Source organism: Apostichopus japonicus, chromosome 9 (assembly GCF_037975245.1).
Source record: "Apostichopus japonicus isolate 1M-3 chromosome 9, ASM3797524v1, whole genome shotgun sequence".
NCBI classification, from domain to species: domain Eukaryota; kingdom Metazoa; phylum Echinodermata; class Holothuroidea; order Aspidochirotida; family Stichopodidae; genus Apostichopus; species Apostichopus japonicus.
In genome coordinates, this window is record NC_092569.1 from 9,493,620 (window position 1) to 9,514,599 (window position 20,980).

At 36.2% G+C, this 20,980-nt stretch overlaps 1 protein-coding gene across 4 annotated transcripts; it reads left to right on the forward strand.

Moving 5' to 3' along the window:
• The first annotated feature begins 1,120 nt into the window (after window positions 1-1,120).
• On the forward strand, window positions 1,121-20,752 carry LOC139974110 (uncharacterized). 4 transcript variants are annotated; one of them, XM_071981035.1, is made up of 7 exons: window positions 1,121-1,256; window positions 7,642-7,703; window positions 7,740-7,904; window positions 11,254-11,307; window positions 12,446-12,544; window positions 13,057-13,176; window positions 17,466-20,752. In XM_071981035.1, the coding sequence occupies exons 2-7, from the start codon at window positions 7,665-7,667 to the stop codon at window positions 17,607-17,609; spliced, it is 621 nt and encodes a 206-aa protein (XP_071837136.1). In that variant the 5' UTR covers window positions 1,121-1,256; window positions 7,642-7,664; the 3' UTR covers window positions 17,610-20,752. The 4 variants fall into 4 exon arrangements, with proteins under 4 accessions (XP_071837136.1, XP_071837132.1, XP_071837134.1 ...); XM_071981034.1 differs by lacking the exon at window positions 1,121-1,256 and adding an exon at window positions 2,138-2,419; XM_071981031.1 differs by having other exon boundaries at window positions 7,642-7,904.
• Window positions 20,753-20,980: the final 228 nt, after the last annotated feature.

A 20,980-nucleotide genomic window follows, 5' to 3' on the forward strand; every position in this document is an offset into this window, starting at 1 on the left:
AGTGAGTAGGGTGTAAAAGAGGTTGTTATCTATGCAAATAATCCAATATGTCAATTTTTGTAGCAGCAACTCCCCTAAACTTCGTCCACGAATTCGATGAGCGTCAAACTCGGAAAGGCCATTTATGTCATCAGTGGTGTGCGTATGATTTCAAATGTTGCGGGGGGGGGGGGGGGTTGGGAAAAAGTTCTCGAATCCTTGACTGATGTAGGTAGACCTCTATGGGAGAAACCTATATTGGTGGATGGGGGATAGATGCGGATTAAAGAATTTACAGAGGTGATGGAAGGAGGTCCTCCGGTACCCTTGACACCAGCACCCCCGCTCAAAAAAATAGACGTCAAATAATAAACATTCTGAATATTTATACAATAAATTAGGTGCATAATTGGATTTAAACTCAAGTTTTTGATTTTGCAGGCGTGGTTGAATAGAAGATGTATACCCGCAGCACTGTTCTTATTTTTTTCCAGAATAAAATATAAAACAAAATTCCCCTGAATGAACTTTTTTACCCCGATTAACGATGAGGGTGGTGGGGCTATGTCCCACAACTCCCACCCAAATGTTGTAACTGTAATATTGTATCTTTGGGACTGATCTTCTGCCATGCAGTTTGAGGCCAATTGGCTTATTTTGCTTAGAGAGATTCATTCTTTGCCCTGTCGAAATTGAAAAGAACATTAATTTAAGGACTGCTCAAGTAAATTAATGATACCAGGTCACTTTATCATCAAGGGGAATATAGTACCAATAGAGAAATGCTTGCCCCAAATACCGACGTTGTACCTGCTGTGCCATAACCCATCGATATATGCAGGCTGTCTTACGAAAGAGAACATGATGCGTTATTTCATAAGAAGATTATTGCAGTTAACACATATGGCACATGTTTCCTGTTTCTAGAATACTGTGGGTCACCCAATAACTGGTTCACGAACTTGTGAACTATCTTGGGTTGTTTGTAAAAGTGTGATAGTGATATATTCTTAATATTTATTCAACCATTGTATTCATTTTCAGATTGTTTACCAATTCCACGCAATACCACCAGGATATTGTGATGTAGAAAGTTCAAGAGGGCTTTCAAGTGCAGTAAATATGATCACTATTATATGTAAAAGCCATATGATCATCACGAACAACGTCATTTCCTATTAAAAGGTCTTCCTTTACACTTCCACAATAAACGTGTGAGTTAAAAACTTGTTAAATTGTTAGGCTTACTAAAGACATTTTGTGTCTTCAATACTGAGGTAGGTGATCTAAGTATTTGTAAGGAATATTGTTTTGTTCATTCTGGTATTCAATGATATGTATTTATATATTTAATCATTGGTTATGGACTACCGGTGTTCTGCTTAGCTTTCCGGTTGATATAACTCCATTACATCAATACGAATAAAGCTAAGGGTTATCATGAGGTCGCAATAATGTTTCACATTTATCGAACAATACTAGTCCTATTTGGTGGCGTATTTGCCTTTTTCTAGAAAACAATCATTATAATATATAACTCAAAGTCAGTTGAGAATACTGAAGTCCGATTTCGGACAATTCATATAAACATATATAACAGTCATGAGCCACACATCTCACTAAACTATATACATGCTTTATTGAAATTATAGAATATATGTTATTATTATATTTTTGTTTGATGTTGCAAAGCATTGCAGTAGGAATTAATGTACACGACTATTTAGTAAACTTGATAAGTATGCTAATTTAATTATATTTGTGTCCATTGATAAGTGTTACACAAACTAAGACATACTCAGAAGGAACTGTATCAAGTGAAAAATTAAAGCAATAATCCCACCATTCTAGACAGCATATAACTCCACGCAATAATACACACTACGAAATAATATGTCCTTTTAGTAAGTTAACTGCGTACTTACATTGCGCTATTTGCAATCTATGTTCCGCCTTAGCCAGTTTGCAATAACAGGTGAAGTAAAGTTCACAGAACAATATGCTAAATGAATATGTAAACATTGAGGTGCCGGCAAATGTAAAGATTTTGTACTGCAACTTATTTATTATCTTTTTAGCCAGTTTTCAATAGCAGGTTATGTAATGCTTCACAGAGTATAATATACTAAATATCTATGGAGATAGTCTCTTTAGTGTCAACACCAGTTTATCATCGTATTAATGTTGCTGGATTAACCGGACGTTACATGAATGATATGCCCTTTTTTGGAAGATGTACTTTGATGTAGATCTAACTTTTCATTTCCTTGAGCGTTCCGTACAAACAGTTTTACTACTTTATGTAAAAGCCACATGATCATCACGAACAAAGTCATTCCCTACTGAAAGGTCTTCCTTTTCACTTCCACAATAAACGTGTGAGTTATCAACTTGTTAAATTGTTAGGCCTACTAAAGAAATTTGTGCCTTCAAGACTAAGGTAGGTGATCTAAGTAATTGTAAGGAATATTGTTTTATTCATTCTGGTATTCAATAATATGTATTTTCATATACAACCATTGGTTATGGAGTACCGGTGTTCTGTTTAGCTTTCCGGTTGATATAACTCCATTACATCAATACGAATAAAGCTAAGGGTTATCATGAGGTCGGAATATTGTTTCACCTTTTTCGAACAATACTGGTCCTGTTTGGTGACGTATTTGCCTTTTTCTAGAAAACAATCATTATAATATATAACTCGAAGTCAGTTGGGAATACTGAAGTCCGATTTCGGAAAATTCATATAAACATATATAACAGTCATGAGCCACACATCTCACTAACCTATATACATGCTTTATTGAAATTATAGAATATATGTTATTATTATATTTTTGTTTGATGTTGCAAAGCATAGCAGTAGGAATTAATGTACACGACTATTTAATAAACTTTGATAAGTATGCTAATTTAATTATATTTGTGTCCATTGATTAGTGTTACACAAACCAAGACACACTCAGAAGGAACTGTATAAAGTGTAAAATTAAAGCAAAAATCCCACCATTCTAGACAGCATATAACTCCACTCCAGGCGCGTAGCCAGGATTTTTTTCATGGGGGTGTTTTGCTGGACACTGACATGAGAGAGGGGTCTAAGGGGAGGGGGTGTCCCCTCCCGTTTGGCGAAAAAATGGAATTTTAACGCCTCTAGATGCTAAATGGTGCAATGTTTGAGCTCAAATCATGCAAAAGAATATTGATAATTATTTTGTGGAATAATTCTATTCACATCAGAAAAATGTAATCCTATATAGACTCAATTATTGATGCAAGGAAAATGCGAACCTAAAAGAGATACCTTTCTCAAGATATATAACGTACAAGCAACTAGGTTCAACTTCAACTCAAAAGTTTGAACTGTAAGAAGGATAATTTGGGGAATCAGAGATAAAAAGATCAAGGGAATTGCGGACCTATAGAGTTCCCCTTCGTTTGGACTGTACAAGTCTTTTGACAAGCAAACTGGGAACCCAAAGAGTTAACGGTACTCTCACATCATTGATTTTGGCATATTTGCTATCACGGTTCTCTTAGAGTCTCACTAAAAGTAAAACTAAAATCCCATTAGTGCGATAATTAAGAGTTTGTATAAGTTGGGCGTATACTGTAACCGTGAGTCGTGACGATAGAGAAATTGTTACAGACGAAAGTCCAATCTCAGCTTCTTCGCCAAGTCAGTAAGAATGACATCTGCGCTGACTGCACTGGCGTAAGAAGGTACTTTTGAGTGGGGGCTGAAGACTGATGGCCGGCCTGGGGGAGGGGTCTAAGGGGAGGGGGTGTCCCCTCCTCTACGGATTTTTTTTTTTGCATTTCCAGGTGGCCTCAGATGCAAGTTGGTGCAATATAGCACACTTCAACACCCACTCCATTTTGTAAATAATTTTGCATTTTCACCTGGCTTTATAGATGCAATTTGGTGCTCCAAATGAGATTTTTTTACTGCCAAAATGTTCTCAGCAATGAGGGAAGCGGGAATAGCATAAATGAGTAAAATGACGAATGTTGTTATCATTTATTGAGAAATGAAAAAGGGTTTTTTTCACTGGGGGCTGCCCCCCCCCCTCGCCCCCGGTTCCTACGCCCTTAGCTGACAGGAACATCTCTGTGGATATTCAACAACGCTAGCCCATTTAGACGTTCTTGGCGGTTTTTCTGCCTTCTTTTCTTTCATGAAAAAGAATGGAGCGTGGTCTTTTGTCGCTTTTTGTCACTCATTTTGTCTCGCAATATTCAAGCTGTGCGCTATCTAGGAAATCGGCACTAGCGGCTCATAGTCCGTATGAAGCCTATATGATGTTCGTGACCTTTGAGCTATATATATCCGGTAGCTACAACGTTATTGTGCATGGCGATGCACCTGTTACGACATCGCTATGACTCACTATGAGTTTCCTGCCCGCTGCTTGAACTTATCGCATTCTGTAGTAGAGGGTACTCAACCTGAACGGTTTGACCTATATATATATATATATATATATATATATATATATATATATATATATATATATATATATATATATATATATATATATATACAGTACAAAGTGCATCGTTGTGAGGAGGATTGGAAGAGACTCGAGTGAGGCCCGGAGGAGGGTGCGATAATTATCACTAGCGTATCTCTCCAAGTCACTGGTGTTTTCTGCATATATTTGTGGGGGGCACTTGGGCCATGGGGGGTGTTTGAACACCCAAAACACCCCCTTGGCTACGCGCGTGGAGTCCACGCAATAATACACAATGCGAAATAATATGTCCTCATATTAAGTTAACTGCGTAATTACATTGCGCCAGTTGTAATCTATGTTCCGCCTTAGCCAGTTTTTAATAACAGGTGAAGTAAAGTTAACAGTATAATATGCGAAATAAATATGGAAACGTTGAGGTGCCGGCAAATGTAAAGGTTTTGTACTGCAACTAAGTTATTATCTTTTTTAGCCAGTTTTCAATAGCAGGTTATGTAATGCTTCACAGAGTATAATATACTAAATATCTATGGAAACGTTGAGGTGCCGGTGTGACAGTACAGAGTATCCCCCTGCACATTTAGTCCGGTCGGACATTATCTGCTGAAAGTTGTGTCCCCCCCCCCCTCCTTCACAGCAAGTATAGTCCAGCCGGACGAAATGTCCTGGCACAAAATATCCGCAAATACTTCATAGTATATATGTCCCGCATAAAATGATGGCAATTCGACATTCAAGAGGCAACTATTCATTATATCAATCATAAAAGCAGATGCATACATAGTTTGATGGTACAGGAAATTAATGAGATGTTGTGCGTTGCTACAAAACAAAAAAACTATAAAAAAAAAGAAAAATTAACAAGGCTTCCATCTGTAAAATATGTTATCATGTTTTTGTTGTGGTTGCTGCTATTTCATCCTCCGTATATGTTGCATGTTGTATTCGGCCACTACATTGCGTTCATAGTCATCTTTACAGAGGGAGAGATCGCATAAACCTAACTTCCTCCCCAATAGAGGGCGGGTACAGGATAGGGCAGGCAACAACCACAACAAATAATAGTTGCAGAGGTAAAAGATTACGAACCTAAAGAATTTCATACTTCATTGTAGCCGTGTTTCCTCAACACACAGCGGGTAAGATTTAGCAATTATGGTAAATGTACTTTATATGTCTACGAGACTTGCCTAGCCAACATGAAATTTCATCCGTGCATATAGTTCATTATAGGACGGGAACCGATGGAGTTACATTCTAAACGAAATCGGCAATTATGTATACAACACTCAGGCCTATACACAGAATTGTGAGTGCAAGGAGGGGGGTGATTTGGGATGGTAAGTTATCGATTTGTGTCCTGGAGAGTAGTCTTGTTAAGTCCGTGACACTATATGTGATGAACTCTAAAATATTTTATTTGCTAGTAACAACCCTGAGGTAGCTGGAAGATACTTCCCTGACCTTGAAAATGTCATCACTGTCCCCACCCTCTCCGTACAGGCCTGACACCCATTTCTTTACTTTCATTACCACTTTATTGTTTACGTACTTACACTTCCTTTGCTTTTCACTCTACCATCGAGCCAAGGTTTTCTCTCTTGGCAAAACGATGGAAGGGTCGTGCCCCCCAACCTCAAGACCATAACCTCGTTGCGATGGCCTTGCGTTAAGCAAATATTCATTCGTATAGACAAATGGTATTTGAACCCAGGCAATTTCAGCGATAAAGGATCCTTGATTCTAATGATGACATATTTCGTAATGGACAAAAAGTGGTTCAAATACGAACGTATATGTAATAAGGCTTTAGGCTCTACATCCCCATAAAAAATGACACGGTGTCTTTTCCTAATGAAAGCAATGTTTCTGAAAAGGGCAGCAATACTTGTATTCTATCAACAATGTCAGCCACCACCTCCCTTCCTTATTCAAACACCTCTACTGATTCATTTATCATCAATTTACAGCCAATATTTTCAATTCGTTTGGAAACACTTTATCCCCTAAGAAAAAGCTGCAAACATCAAAGAAACAAAACACAAGCCAAAATAACAAAAAGAACAAAACGAATAGGACAGAGTAGGTTGCAATATGCTAGATTTGTTTGTCTCATCATGTTTCTCACACTTTAAATACGTCATTCTTGTAGAGATAAGTTTGTTCAAAGAAAGTAAATGAAGTGAAAATCAAAACATGAAATTGGAAGATAGTCACAAATATAATATTCTTAATCAATATCAGCCTAGACGAAGAGTAGTTAAGACCTCCAGGAAAGTACTTTTTGAAAAAGTCTAGCAATTATAGTGGCCAGAACTTACGGCTATACAGACTACTTTTAAATAATTAATTTTCCCAGACAGAGAGACTTTAACTAAACTTGAACTTTCCTTCATGTTGTGGACAACCTGTACAATTACAACAGCTGGAGAATTTACCTGTTTCCACAATCCACTAACAGGAATGCTATGGAGACTTGTTCGTGAACAGGACAATGATGCTTTGATCTCTTGGCACATCTTGCAACGTTTTACATATCATACACGTTGATAGTTTTCCACAGAATTTAGGCATAATCTTTTCTCTAGAAATTCATGATCAAGGAGATATCATGTTTTCTTGCAAGAAAAAACTGGGCTACAGAATTGGTAGTTTTAGCTGAAGTGTCACTGAAATTTAATTTCAATCTATATCAGTATCTGAAAATAGAAAATTCCCATTAATGAACATACTACACGGCCACTACTTTGGTCTAGATTTGTTTAGTAAGTTTTCTTCCGCAGTAAGGTTGGCCTATAGAGAATATGGCATACCTAAAATAGGTACTATCAGGCCTTCAAAATACCACCAGCGTACAACCGATTATAATTTACCATAAGCAATTGCTTGAGTTTTTGCGAATGAGTTTTTTTACAACTAAACACAAGTGGTAAAAGAATATCATTTGTGCACCAATCAGGCCTAGAGGCCTAGTAATATATATATATATATATACAGGCCTGTAGGTGATATGATGTTAATCTTTATTAATTTAATTTATATCTGCTATACTACTTGCTAGACTTCGATTTCTGTAATATCACTGAGCGTTAGCTGTATTTGATGTATTATGACAAACATTAAAAAGTTCTACAAGTACAAGCAATATCTGATTCAGTGAACCAAGATTTTATGATTATCTTTCTAGACATAAACGGTTGTTCTACAAACATGGCTCAATTACCTAACTTTCGACAAGTCTTTCCTTTGAATCATCAACCCGCTGTACAGCAACAGGTCCCTCAAAATGTTGGTGACCTCAAAGGATCAGAACTTCGGCTTGCAACAGGAACCATAATTATTCTTTGTGGCGTTTTTGAAATTATCATCGCTACTTATTTAATATGTTTGGGTGACAGTCTCCATTGTCCATATTATGATCGCGTGGGCTGGGGACTCTGGAATGGTGCGGTAAGTGCACTTTTAAAAATATCACCTACTTCATGTAATTCGTTTTTTCGGTTTACCGTCCGTTTTGTTAGTTTCTATTAAGAATTTTGATTCTTGATAATTGTTAAGATGCTATATAACAGCTTTCATTCCAACGAACTCAGTTGAATATGTGTCACTTATATATGAGCTTATTTCTACCATACTGTTAACTGTTCGACGATATTCAATGCTACTGGAATGCTACTGGGGGCACCAATATAAAATATTTCATGGAAGATGAAACATCCTCATATCAAACTCATTTAGGTCACTTTATTTGAATCTTATTTTATCGTACATTCGTTTCATTGCAAACATAGTTTCAGCCTAAATTACATCGACTGTTAAAACCAAACTCTGGCCCTTAATAATTCTGTCTTCAAAACATATTCACAAAATTTAGCAACATTTATCAATTGCTTTATCACCATCAATAAGTTTGCACAAGAGTAATTCCTCTATACTTTCATTTTGCTGCTGTGTCGGTCTGTTGTTAACATGGTATGTTAACAAATGATGAGCTCTGGCAACACATGACTGCTTCTTGCATGTTGTTAATGCCCTTTCCGTGACAAGGAACGGAGTCAAGGATTACCTTACGGTACTTACTGGTATAAGATGACTCATCGCCTCGAAACATTAAAACAAAATAAACTTGATGGTTGTTTAATGATAAGGGAGAAAGATTTAGCTTTTGGAATGTATGTCTCAACACGTTATGCAAACAAAGTATCCAATCATACCTGAAAGGTTTAGAATTAAAATATGGAGTAGACTTGACATGACTTTCAACACAGGTTTGGTTTACGAGCAGGCCATATTAAAGTAGGGAGGGGGAAATGTCGATCAAGGAGCCCATTCGAGAAACCCAGTGGCTGATGCCATGCTCTAATATCGTATGACTAGATACAACAGCCTGTATATAAGCTGTACAATATTACTGTATATTGAGGACTATTGGTTGAAGACTTACATTGCTGCATATATTTAACAAACTGACTCATGCTCACACAAGTTAGCAGCATATCATAGTTTCACACCAAAGGGACTTGGCGCTGAAATTTGTGGTACTTTTAATGCCCGGTTGTTTATAAGAAATCATCAAATTTGAGCATAGTTAGTAGAAAATACTGCATCAAAAAAATCTAGTATTGCAAACCCTCGTGAATGTTTGAACAAACTGGAAACAGGCAGGTTGTGAGGTAAAACTAGTAACATACAAAAGTAGCACCTGGTTGACTCAAGATTTCCAGGAACCGGGAGATATATGTTTCATGAATTTAGCTCCTAGTAAGTTCTTTATTCTCATCCTTGGTGCCAACTATGTTAACTTCAGGGAAACTTTTAATTCATAACTAGTGCAAGATATTTTAGCATAGGGAATAGCCCCAGGATCATACACTTACTCCACTGATGGCAACCATGGATTAGGGACAGTAAATTTGGGGCTAGGCTACAGTAAGGTTAGGGTTTCGTGTCCGTTGCGTTACAGTGTGTGATACCAGGCTAGGCTGTTCCTACTAGGCTAGCCTGCACAATAAAGCGTAGCCTACAGTGTATTGTTACACAGTGTAGAGTATAGCCTAACAATTAACAATCATGAGTCAGGCAACAACTTCTATGATCATCGTGTATACTGTTAGTGGCGTTCCTTTCAAGACCCACCTCCTAACTTTCATTAGCAGTAGAATCTCCCAGCACGACTGGATTGTGATGTCGTGATGTTTTTTTAAACGAACAGAGTAAGAATCGAATCTGGCTTCAAAATTATCTTAAGATGATGCCTCAAGTGATCCTGACACGAGTCTTGCTATAGTGATAGAAACCGAACTTATTTTCATCGGTACCTATGACAGGAAGCCATTCCCACTGTGCCGGTGCCTTGAGAGGGTTGGTTATTAAAATATTTACTCTTTTCCGGTGGTTTTGTAGGTTTACTAGAACAACCGTTAGCCTGGCACATAAGTATTTTCCTTGCATACACACATTGCGAGACAGTGTTGTTTACCCATCAGAGTGCGTCCATGACGTCAGCGAAAACGGGTCTTGAACATTTATGAGCCGGTCTCATGCGTTTCGAACACAAAATTGGTCATCTTTGTTCATGTGTAACGGAAAATTTCAGTAAAATTAAGCTGAATGCAAATTTTAGATTGTTTGTAAGGTGCTGTGCTGTACTAACGCAAGAATCCGTTAGATTATTCTTTTAAATAGGGCGTTATAATCGCCACTACCCTGCCTAATTTTGATCATAGTAAACTATCAGTGTAGGTTGATGCTTTTGAGTGAGCTGTTCGTTGCTGCAAGCGAGAAGCCGGAAGTAGCGTCTATGTATGTGGTATAGTTCTGTGGTTGTGACAAGTTAAAACGTCCACAGTTTGTGTTGACTGAGGTAAACCTCAGTGTGAGCACTGTACTGATATTCGATACAAGCGTAGCCTGCTTGGTAAAGTAGGTAGCTATTAATTATTGATTGTGGGCTTTTGAGAAACGGTACAGGTTTGGGGAAAAACCTTTCTATTACTAATCATCCATGCAATCCATGGCATCTATTATTATAATGGTTTGATACGTTCTCATGACCTCGCACTAACCTAAGGATACCTTTGATGTATGATCACTCAATTGATACAACTATTGTTAAATCGTGTTGTATATAAACAATATATATATATATATATATATATATATATATATATATATATATATATATACATATATATATATATATATATATATATATATATATATATATATATATATATATACTATGCGTAGGCGTATACATATTGAAGATAACAGATGTCATCAGGCAGTTTTTAGTCACCTATATAAAGGGTGCATTTATTGTCATATTTACGCGAACGTAAACCATAACACCAGCTCCAAAATCTTCTCCAATCAATAAATTCATGATAAATACTACTGCAATGATCAGACCCTAGCTCAGGTCAAACATACATATATGCATACATACAAACATATATGAATACACACACGAACTAGACGTCCCCTCTAAATATAAATATATAATGTGGTAGATGTTGAGACGGTCGATGTCCTACCCTAACTGTAAAGCTTAAATGCCCTTAAGTAAACAAGATGACCTAACTGAGAAAAAATGTCTCGCAACAATTCCTGCTGCATTCACTTACAGGCGATAATATCTTATAAGCGTCACAGTTGTGGGTAGGGGTTTGCTGCCCTGTGAGGCAGAACTGATGGTAGCCTGGGTGTGCTTCACCTTTAATATCTACCAACAATTGTTAAAAACTAATATCGCTGCTGTTTGATTTTTTGCTATTCCTATGATTTCCATTCTTTGCAGTTCGCCATAATAACAGGATCTTTCGGACTTGCCAGTACACGAAAGAAAAGCATCGTAAGTTTTCACCTATGACCAAAACGCTAATATAGCTACCAGATGTAGTGTAATTTTATTAACATTGGGAATTACATGACAGCGTAACATCAATAATGTTGTGGATGTTGTATTTCTACTATGACGTGTTTGTTTGGATATTGCTACAAGTTATAGTACAATATGCATGGTTGCGCATTACAATATAGAGAGGTTCATGATTTATTGAAGTTGTGTGAAGATCCATACTTTTCTAAATATCTCTTATTTACTGATTTCATTATTGACGTCAGTTGTGGGGGGAAACAAGTAATCTAATCTCTACACTCACTTGCCGTATCAAAGTTGGTATAAAGCCTACCACCCAACCTTTTGAATGTTTCCTTTGTAACTTCTTATTTTGACTAATCGTGATTATCCCGTATCCAACAAATAAAGCTAAAACACTCAGGAGGTATCTAGATCAAGGCTCAACTGAACGACTGGTTCACGCTTTTGTTTCCTACTATCTGGATTACTGCAACAGTTTGTTTGTGAAATTTGCCAGTTTCTCATATAGCTCCCCTTCAGAGAATTCAAAACGCTGATGCGCGCCTAGTCTCACTCACTAAAAAGTTTGATCACATCACTCCTGTACTCCGTTCATTGCATTGGCTTCCCATCTCTCAGCGCATCCAGCTTAAGATCCTACTTCTCACATACAAAGTGATCAACGGGCTTGGCCCTTAATATATCACTGACCTTCTTACTCCTTTGCGTCGGTCAACTACAGCTTCGCTTCGCTCTTCCAATCATGCGCATTTGCAATTAACTCCTGGTCAACGTACTCGCACTCGTTATGGCGATCGTGCCTTTTCTGTCGCTGCGCCTTCTGTTTGGAACAAACTTCCATGTCTCGTTCGTGACTCTCCTTCCCTTTGTATTTTAAGAGACAACCTAAAACATTTCTGTTTGATTCCTAGTTTCTTTATTTTTTCCTTGATTTCCTTTGTCTCTTTCCTACTTTGTAAAGCGATTTGAAACGCTGTATTTAGCGCTATATAAGTGTAATTTATTATTATTATTCAAACATCATCAGTTATCAGAGCAATATTCAACTCCTATCTAAAATCATAGATATCATTATTGTCTTTAACATACATTATTTTACTTTTCACAGGTGATCACTTTTAAGATTCTTGCCATCATTGCAACACTAATATGTGGGTTATGCCTTGGTTTTCAGGCGACTATAACTGCATGTAATGGAGATGCTAACGTAAGGACCAAGGAAACATTATATATTATTCAAACAAATAGAAATCATACGAACATTTTATTTTCTTTACACGAAAGGTTGCTATTGACATCATTTTGCAATAGCTATAGTATATATTATGTATATAGTGATTCTCAACTACGCCATCGTCTCGTTTTATCAGGATAGGTAGGGTTGTGTTCATCCTTGCATTAAATGAAAATATTTCAGATCAATATGGTTCAATAATGTAAATGAAAAAGTATTTATTGTTCACATTCCTCTAACCTGAATTATGGTAAAGCATCGTCTTGAAACAGCTGAAGTTTATATGAAGTGTCTTGTATGAGCCATGACGTTAAAGTCAATGTTCAAACTAAAACACTGATGTTTGTATGGTCAAAGGTTAATTAATAACAAAAGATGTTCGCCGTGTGATTTGTGATGAAACTGTTGATTACATATTACAACCGTTTCCAGGTTGATACATGCCTAGTATTTTATATTTGCCTTTTGCTTCTCAATTTTACTAGGGTATTGATCGATTCCTCTTGTACATCATAATTTGCAGTTCGTTTGGACTGCAATTCGTGGCTTGCATAATCGGAGCTAGTGCCACGTGTTTTAGAAATGGAGTACCCCAACATCAAGTGGTAAGTTTCCAACCCAGCTGCCAAGTGACATGTAATCTATTTCAATTAAACTTGCAGCACTAAAATTCATGTTTATGCCACAAACAAAAATACCAATCATGAGGGCCGAGGATCCTTTGAAAAGTCCGATTAACACTGAGTACCGGCCTCTTATTGACGATTCGTTTCTCCGCTTATTCTATCTAGCTTTCTGCCTACTTTTTGCCTAGACCCTGACTTGCCAGTCTGTTCCTCCGAGGAGCGTTCTTTCTCTTTCGTCATTATCCAAACCAGACAAATCCTCATCTTCGCTTGTCTCTGGTTCAATCATATATAGTAGAATCCAACAACCCCCACCAACCCTCTTCTCCACCCACCCACCCCACGTGTTTCAGCAGTGTATACACAAAAAGAGTATACACAATATACACATAATGTACGTAGCATATACGCACGTATGGAAAGCCGTTTTAACATTTAATAAGGAATTTCAGATATCTCGAAATAATTTCAGATATCTCAAAATAAATTACAGATATCTCCAATTTATTTAAGATATCTACAAATAATTGCAGATATCTTAAAATCAATTTCAGATACCTCGAAATACCAGAAAATTTTAGATATCTGTAATTGAATTCGAGATATCCCAAATTAAATTCGAGATATCTGAAAATGAATTCAAAATATCTGCAATTCTATTTCAGATATCTAAAATAGAATTACAGATATCTCGAATTCAATTTCAGATATCTGAAAATTATCGATTAAATGTTAAAATGGCTTTCCATACGTGTCATTTTAACATTTTATCGGGAATTTCTGCATATGCATTTCAGATATATGGAATTCAATTGCAGATATCTCGAATTTAATTTCAGATATCTGAAATAGAATTGCACATATCTCGAATTCAATTACAGATATCTCGAATTCAATTTCAGATATCTGAAATAGAATTGCACATATCTCGAATACAGTTGCAGATATCTCGAATTCAATTTTAGATATCTGAAATAGAATTTCAGATTTATCGAATTCAATTACAGATATCTCGAATTCAATTTTAGATATCTGAAATAGAATTTCAGATTTGTCGAATTCAATTACAGATATCTCGAATTCAATTTCAGATATCTGAAAATTACCGATTAAATGTTAAAATGGCTTTCCATACGTGCCATTTTAACATTTAATAGGGAATTTCTGCATATGCATTTCAGATATCTGGCTTTCAATTGCAGATATCTCGAAATCAATTCAGATATCTCTAATTAAATTTAAGATATCTCGAATTTCATTTTAGATATCTGAAATAGAATTTCAGATAGTTAAAATAATAAACAATTCAAGATATCTAAAATTCCCGATTAAATGTTAAAATTGCTTTCCATACGCACGACTTGTTCTTCGGGCCGGAGTCCAATAGTGCAGAGTCAGTACACAAGTAGTGACGTCATTCATTTACTACTTTTCCCTGTCAGTAGTTGTCAAGCCAATTTTCATGCAACATTTATCGATTGTGACGAAAATGTGTACCACTTTATGCACAAATGATCCATGTTGAATACTAAAGTATATCACGTGCTCACTGAGAGCCAATCAGAATCGAGGAAATAATTTCAGTGTCAGTTCAGTTTGGGAAAACACATTTCTACAACTTTGTTGATTGATTTATAAATTAATGAAATTTAAGCAGCATCCCTTCGACAACTTTTCTGTAATGGTTTGTTGTAAGAGAGCTGTTTTTGCTTGGTTCACTAAAATTTGCATGTATGCTATATTGTGTTTTAGCTTCAGTTTTATTGAGCTTGTGCGCCGGCCTGCGAATATTATTTTTTCCCAAACTGAACTAACGCTGAAATTATTTCATCATTCTGATTGGCTCTCAGCGAGCCAATGAGTTTCCGTATAGGTTTCCGTACGTATAGGTTATAAGGCTATACACAACTAGTTAACAAGTCAAAAGACACAGACATATCGTCAAATGCCTTATTTGTGTACACTCACTGGCTGGCACACACTCACTCGCCGTATTCATGGCCACTGCACATTCGACTAGGCCTATCATGATTCATTGACTGAATACATTTTGAATTTATGATTATAAAACTAAAAGTATCCCCACATGTACTCCAAGTAACTCCAGATGTACACAAACAACTCGTACATATGCACATCGGCTACATGTATACAATTACAAATGCACTGTTTAATTGTGTTGTATGCACACAGTACAATAGGCTACATTACATGTGTTGTGTAGAGCGGAGTCAAGCGAGTAAACAAACGATCGAGGACTGCCTATAATGGGCGCAGTAGTTGGGAATAGTTGCTTCATTGTGTTAAGAGCACTATATACTTTCGTTCATATATACCTACCAAAAGTTCTGGAAAGTTGCTAATGTGAATATCTTAAGTTTGTTCGTGTTGATCATACTGATATCGAAAGAGTATGGAGGGATCCATGTTGAATACTAAAGTATATAACGTGCTCGCTGAGAGCCAATCAGAATCGAGGAAATAATTTCAGTGTCAGTTCAGTTTGGGAAAAAAATATTCATCGCCGGACTAGTTGCGTTACAAGAATAATTACGTAGTAAAGTAAAAGTTCTATTTTCAACCCTTTCTGGGCCAAAACGCATGAGCTGTGTTCATCCTACCATGTCAGTATTCCAAATTAAATTATGAACAGTTGATGCTATACATGTCGTTTTGGTCTTTAAAAAACATATATGTGCACTCAGTGTACAACTGACGTATTACAAAGATTCTAGAGGTTTATTCATCCGCTGATCAATCAAACATGTAAAAGTAATTCCACATGCCGTCTTGATGATGCAGCTGTACGGCTTAAAACATTCGGTGATGACGTAAGGAGCTCGTGACGAGTTTCTCCGTGGTTCATATTTTTAATTGGCTGAGTGGTGTTAGAATTAATAAGTAAGGCCTGTAATACACTTCTAACCGTATATTGTAGGCTAAATGAGACTCATTGCCGATTTGAACAGTCTTGTATATGAATCAACCACTACAACAACTTTGAAACTGGAATTTATACATATTAGGAGGCATTTTGTGTCGAAACACTATTCTAAGCTTGATTTATCACACTAAGCATGAAAGCCAAACTATCAGTCTGTAGGCCAACGTGATTGTTGAACTTTGAATGAGCTACTATGCGAATTTCAAATTTTGAACGATGTTTCTCCCGTTTAGAATTTGATGCTGTTCTTTAGAGTTTTCTTCGTTCCATCAGTATGTATACACCACATGGTAGAGAAGGAATAGTCAGTGAGGAGGTATTCATGTTGCATATTCGAAAAGTGTGCGTTGCAAGTATACACGTGTCAGCAATACTGGGTCTTGAACCCCTTCAATTAGAATGTAGCCGAACCTCACAAATTGTGGGTTTATATGCATTTATATTTTTTGGTATATATTATAATAATATAATATATTAATATTTAAAGGTCAAAGATCAAAGGAGGTGGAAGGACAAATTTATGCGGAACGCGTTTCGTATAATATTCCTTAACCGTAAACACGACAAAATTCAAGCTGTGGGTATTTAGCCTACTTCTGTGTCGGACGTAGTGTGTCACGTGACTTATGATTTCATAAGGTATAGGTCATATGTGAAATGTCAATTAACCATTTTGGTCATAACAATTGCATTCTAAGTTGCTGAAGCCCTCAAACCATGAGGTGTATCAGACTCTGCGCATTTATAACGCATTAATGACAAGGATCACGTGATCAGAGGTCATATTTGTGTGATTTATGACGTCCATGGCCAAACGTCAGATGTAAAATAACCAAAACATTAATTAATGTAAACACGAAAGGTCACTGGATGGTCAATGGCCAATGGAGGCAAATGGATCAAAACTGGCCGTATTCAGTCACAGTTTTATTCCGGTATCTGTTTTTTAATGCTTAGCAAAATTAATGCAAATTATAACTTGGAGGAAAACTTATATCATACTTTTGCTATTGTGCACATGTCAAATTATATGAAAGTAACAAACCAGCTAGGAATGATTTGCTTGAATGAATGTTTGAAGTGTATTAAAATGTAATACATAAAAGAGATCATTACAAATCTTCATGTTTCTCCAACTTTGTGTGTCATAGTAATGACCTCATACTTGATCAGACACCCAAATATTTGGATGAGATCTGTAACTCCATGATGTACCTGCTTGTTTTTTGTTGTGTTTTGTTCACTTGTTTTTCTGGGGGTTTTGAGGGTGTAATAGTGAGTGTTTCCTTGAAAGGATAATGTAATAATTTTACCTTTCTTACAGATTACTAACCCAAGGCAGGCTAACGTAGCAAGTCCATATACAGGTGTAGTTAATATGGCCATGCAACCAGCTCCAGTCAACGGTGGCAGTGTTAATGACGACCCTCCATCCTACCAGGTCGCTATTACTCAGCCTTACATCTAAGAACAATTTTGAAAACAAACGTTATATGCGCCTTTACACAGAAAGACACACACTGATAATTATTTCTTAAATTTTGCATTACTCTTGTCAATGTCAATCCGAGCCTCACATTCACTGTATGGTGAACCACAGTGAGTTTTGTAATATATAATTGATAAGTTACCAAAAGATTAGCTTGTTAAAAGTTTTAATCTTTTCTTATAAAATTGATATTATTAGCTTATCAACAACGAAAGTGCAGTAATTTAAGTACTATTATCCGCATTTCGAAATAGGGGAAGGGAGGGTGAAGAGGGTTTTGGGATAATCAACTGCTAATAGTATCCCTGTTTTTTTGTCGTCGCACTCTGAGATGTGATTTCCAAATTGGTACATTATAACATTTTTGCAATTCCTATAAGACCGTTGTAGTTTCTATTGAATGGTTCAACAGTTTATTAAGCCGTTGTCTTTCTTAAATGCAGCTCTGTATGTTATGTTTGTATCCATAGCAAAGAAAGGAAATATTCGATACAAAAGCAGGGAAATGACAGTGATATCATTGTATAATCGGTGACGGGAGATATAACAAAACGTGTTATTAAGTTAATTTTATGACGATACCATTTACGTTAGGTAACCGTACATGAAGTCTTGTACTTTTGAGTTCTGAAAGACGTGTAACGTGTGTAGAACGTATTTCAACACGTTCTTTATTTGCAGATTGAACCGCATTACATTCCATGCGTTCAGTACAACTGACATTACACAATAAGGGCTAAAGTGAAAATACTGAACCTTTCTTTGAGTGTGTCGTCATTTAAGATACACTTACCAATTGGGATCTTCAGCCACGCCCTAAATTAAAAGAGGGCTCTGTCATATCGGTCCATTCTAGTGCCGCGAAACTTCACAAGTTACAGTCTCTAAAAATCACTCAGAATATTTTGGTCCGTTCTTTTTTTTTGCAGACTGAACCACATTACATCCCATGTGTTCAGAACCAGGGAAACAGACAAGAAAGGATAATTGAAGAGCTTTAAAAAGTTTGTAGTGATATGTAAACAGTATAGATCACGCGCATTATGTCCCAAAAGTCGTATCTACATCTCAGTTAGGATTTATATGACAGCACCCTCGGTAAAATCGTTGAAGATCCCCATTACGTGTGCAATAGCTATACATATGTTCACACCATTTGATCTGGTTATTACGTTTAGAAAAAATGACTGTCCAAGTTCTCTGTAGTTAGAAGTTCATCAAATTGTATCTTTTTTGAAGAAATATTATTTTCTTCTGTGGTTATAAATTGGACAATTGTTTAAAAAATGTAAAGATATTTTCGGCTGAATGCCATCATCTGTTCTGCTGTTGCCAGATGCACCTTCAAAATATCAGAAAATTAAAAAAAAATCAATTCTTTGCGATACAAGATGTTATGAGGATGTGGTTTTCGCCAAACGATTCCGACAATTATAGATATAGGGATATGTTCTGTTAAGATAATGTAACCATCATCAAATAAAGATAAAAAATAAATCCACGCTGTTGATTGAAGACCTTATCTCTCAACATATTGTCTTACACTCGAGATATTGTTGATTGATCTTGACTGACTTAACCCTCCTTTTATACTCTAGGAAATGGATCACAGTAGTTGTGTGTGATATAAAATATTAAATTGTCCTTCAAAAAGTTGACCTTCCTATTATAATCTTCTATTTTCTTGACAGCGACATGCAACTTATTTATATGATTCTCGTAAGAAGCACATTCCGGGTATTGCCTTGAACACAAACTAGACCAAAGAAAAAGGTTTTTTTCACAGAGGAACGATAGTATCAATCTTGAACCTGTTAACCAAACTCCACTTGCTTACATATTGGCGCTTCGATTGGGTTATATCCTTAAAAAGACAGTAAAAGTGAGGTAAACCAGTATTTGACCAATACGGTTTAACATTGCAACTGGTTACACTACCTACACACAGTAAAAGCTCGAATATATATCGCAATGATATCATGAACACCAGGCTCATGACTGTGTATCTATGTGTGTACATGAGACAAAAGAAATTCCTGTCACCTGCAGTCAAACAATATAAAGATCATTGTCCAGATAAAGGGATTAAGTAAGGTAAATGTCATCGGCTGTAGTTAATACAATATAAAACAAGTTGGTGTGCACTTGTAGTTCATTCAGACTGAGGATTTGAACAAAGGAATCACAAGTATACCCATATGTCATTTGAAAAGAATCACCACCTCTTCAGAAGAATTACATTGGTTAAGATGCTTTCTTAGGATTGTGTCAATATTATTGTGTAGTCACCAAAGTGTGATATCAAAGACTATTTTCATCCACAAAGTATACTAATACAGAATATGCAAATTTTGTCTGGAATTTGCACTTCAATATAGGTGAGCTTCAGTGGAGAGATATTTTTCAGATTTCTCTCCAGTCACTTAGAGATACTAAGATTCTATACTTTCAGTTTCGCTTTATACATTGTATTTTCGGTACTAATTATTTACTTTTTTTAATGAATAAGGAGGATAATCCACGGTGTACGTTCTGTGGTGAAAGAGATGAAACGTTAGTTCATTTATTTTGGCAGTGTAATGTTACCTTCAACTTCAATTTAAATGTTGAGCAGAAAATTTTAAATAGGCAAGTTGTTTTCTCTAAGCAAGATATATGTTTTGGTTATCGTCTTCAAGTAAAACGCCCTATGAATTTCCTTATCTTTCATTTGAAGTATTATATTTATCAGGAAAAAATGAACAGTGGTATTCCAAATACAAATGCATTCTTCAATAAGTTTAAATTCTTACTAAAAGGTGGAGAAATATCTTCATTAGTGCGAAACTCGCTCTCCCATTTCATACAATAACCTTTACGCAACATTTTCTAGTTGTTCTTCTATTTTTGATGTTTAGGTTTTCGGAGTCACTATTTATTTGTCCTGGTTCAGTTATACCTTGCTTAGCGTGGGAATGTTTATTATTTATTTCCAAATTGGTATTACTTTAATATACTTGGTTAATCGATCACTTTATTTTTCACAATTATGGTCGCTAGTTCAGAAATAGCTATTGTTTATTTACGGAAATGGAAAAACAAAATTGTACATTGAATTCAAAGTTTGAATAAAAGATGGCAGAAAAAAAAATTGATTTTTTGTTTTGTCTGTCCTCAGCTACCTTGTGTGATCAATCATGGGTAGGATAAAAAATAAGCTATACACATCATCACATAGCATTTGAAAGCCCCATATACTCAAATTACACCATCTCAAAGTATTTTCAACAGTGATGCCAGGCGTTATTCGACTCCTCACCCCCCACACACACAAACAAAACTAGATCATATCATCGGGTAACTGAACGAAA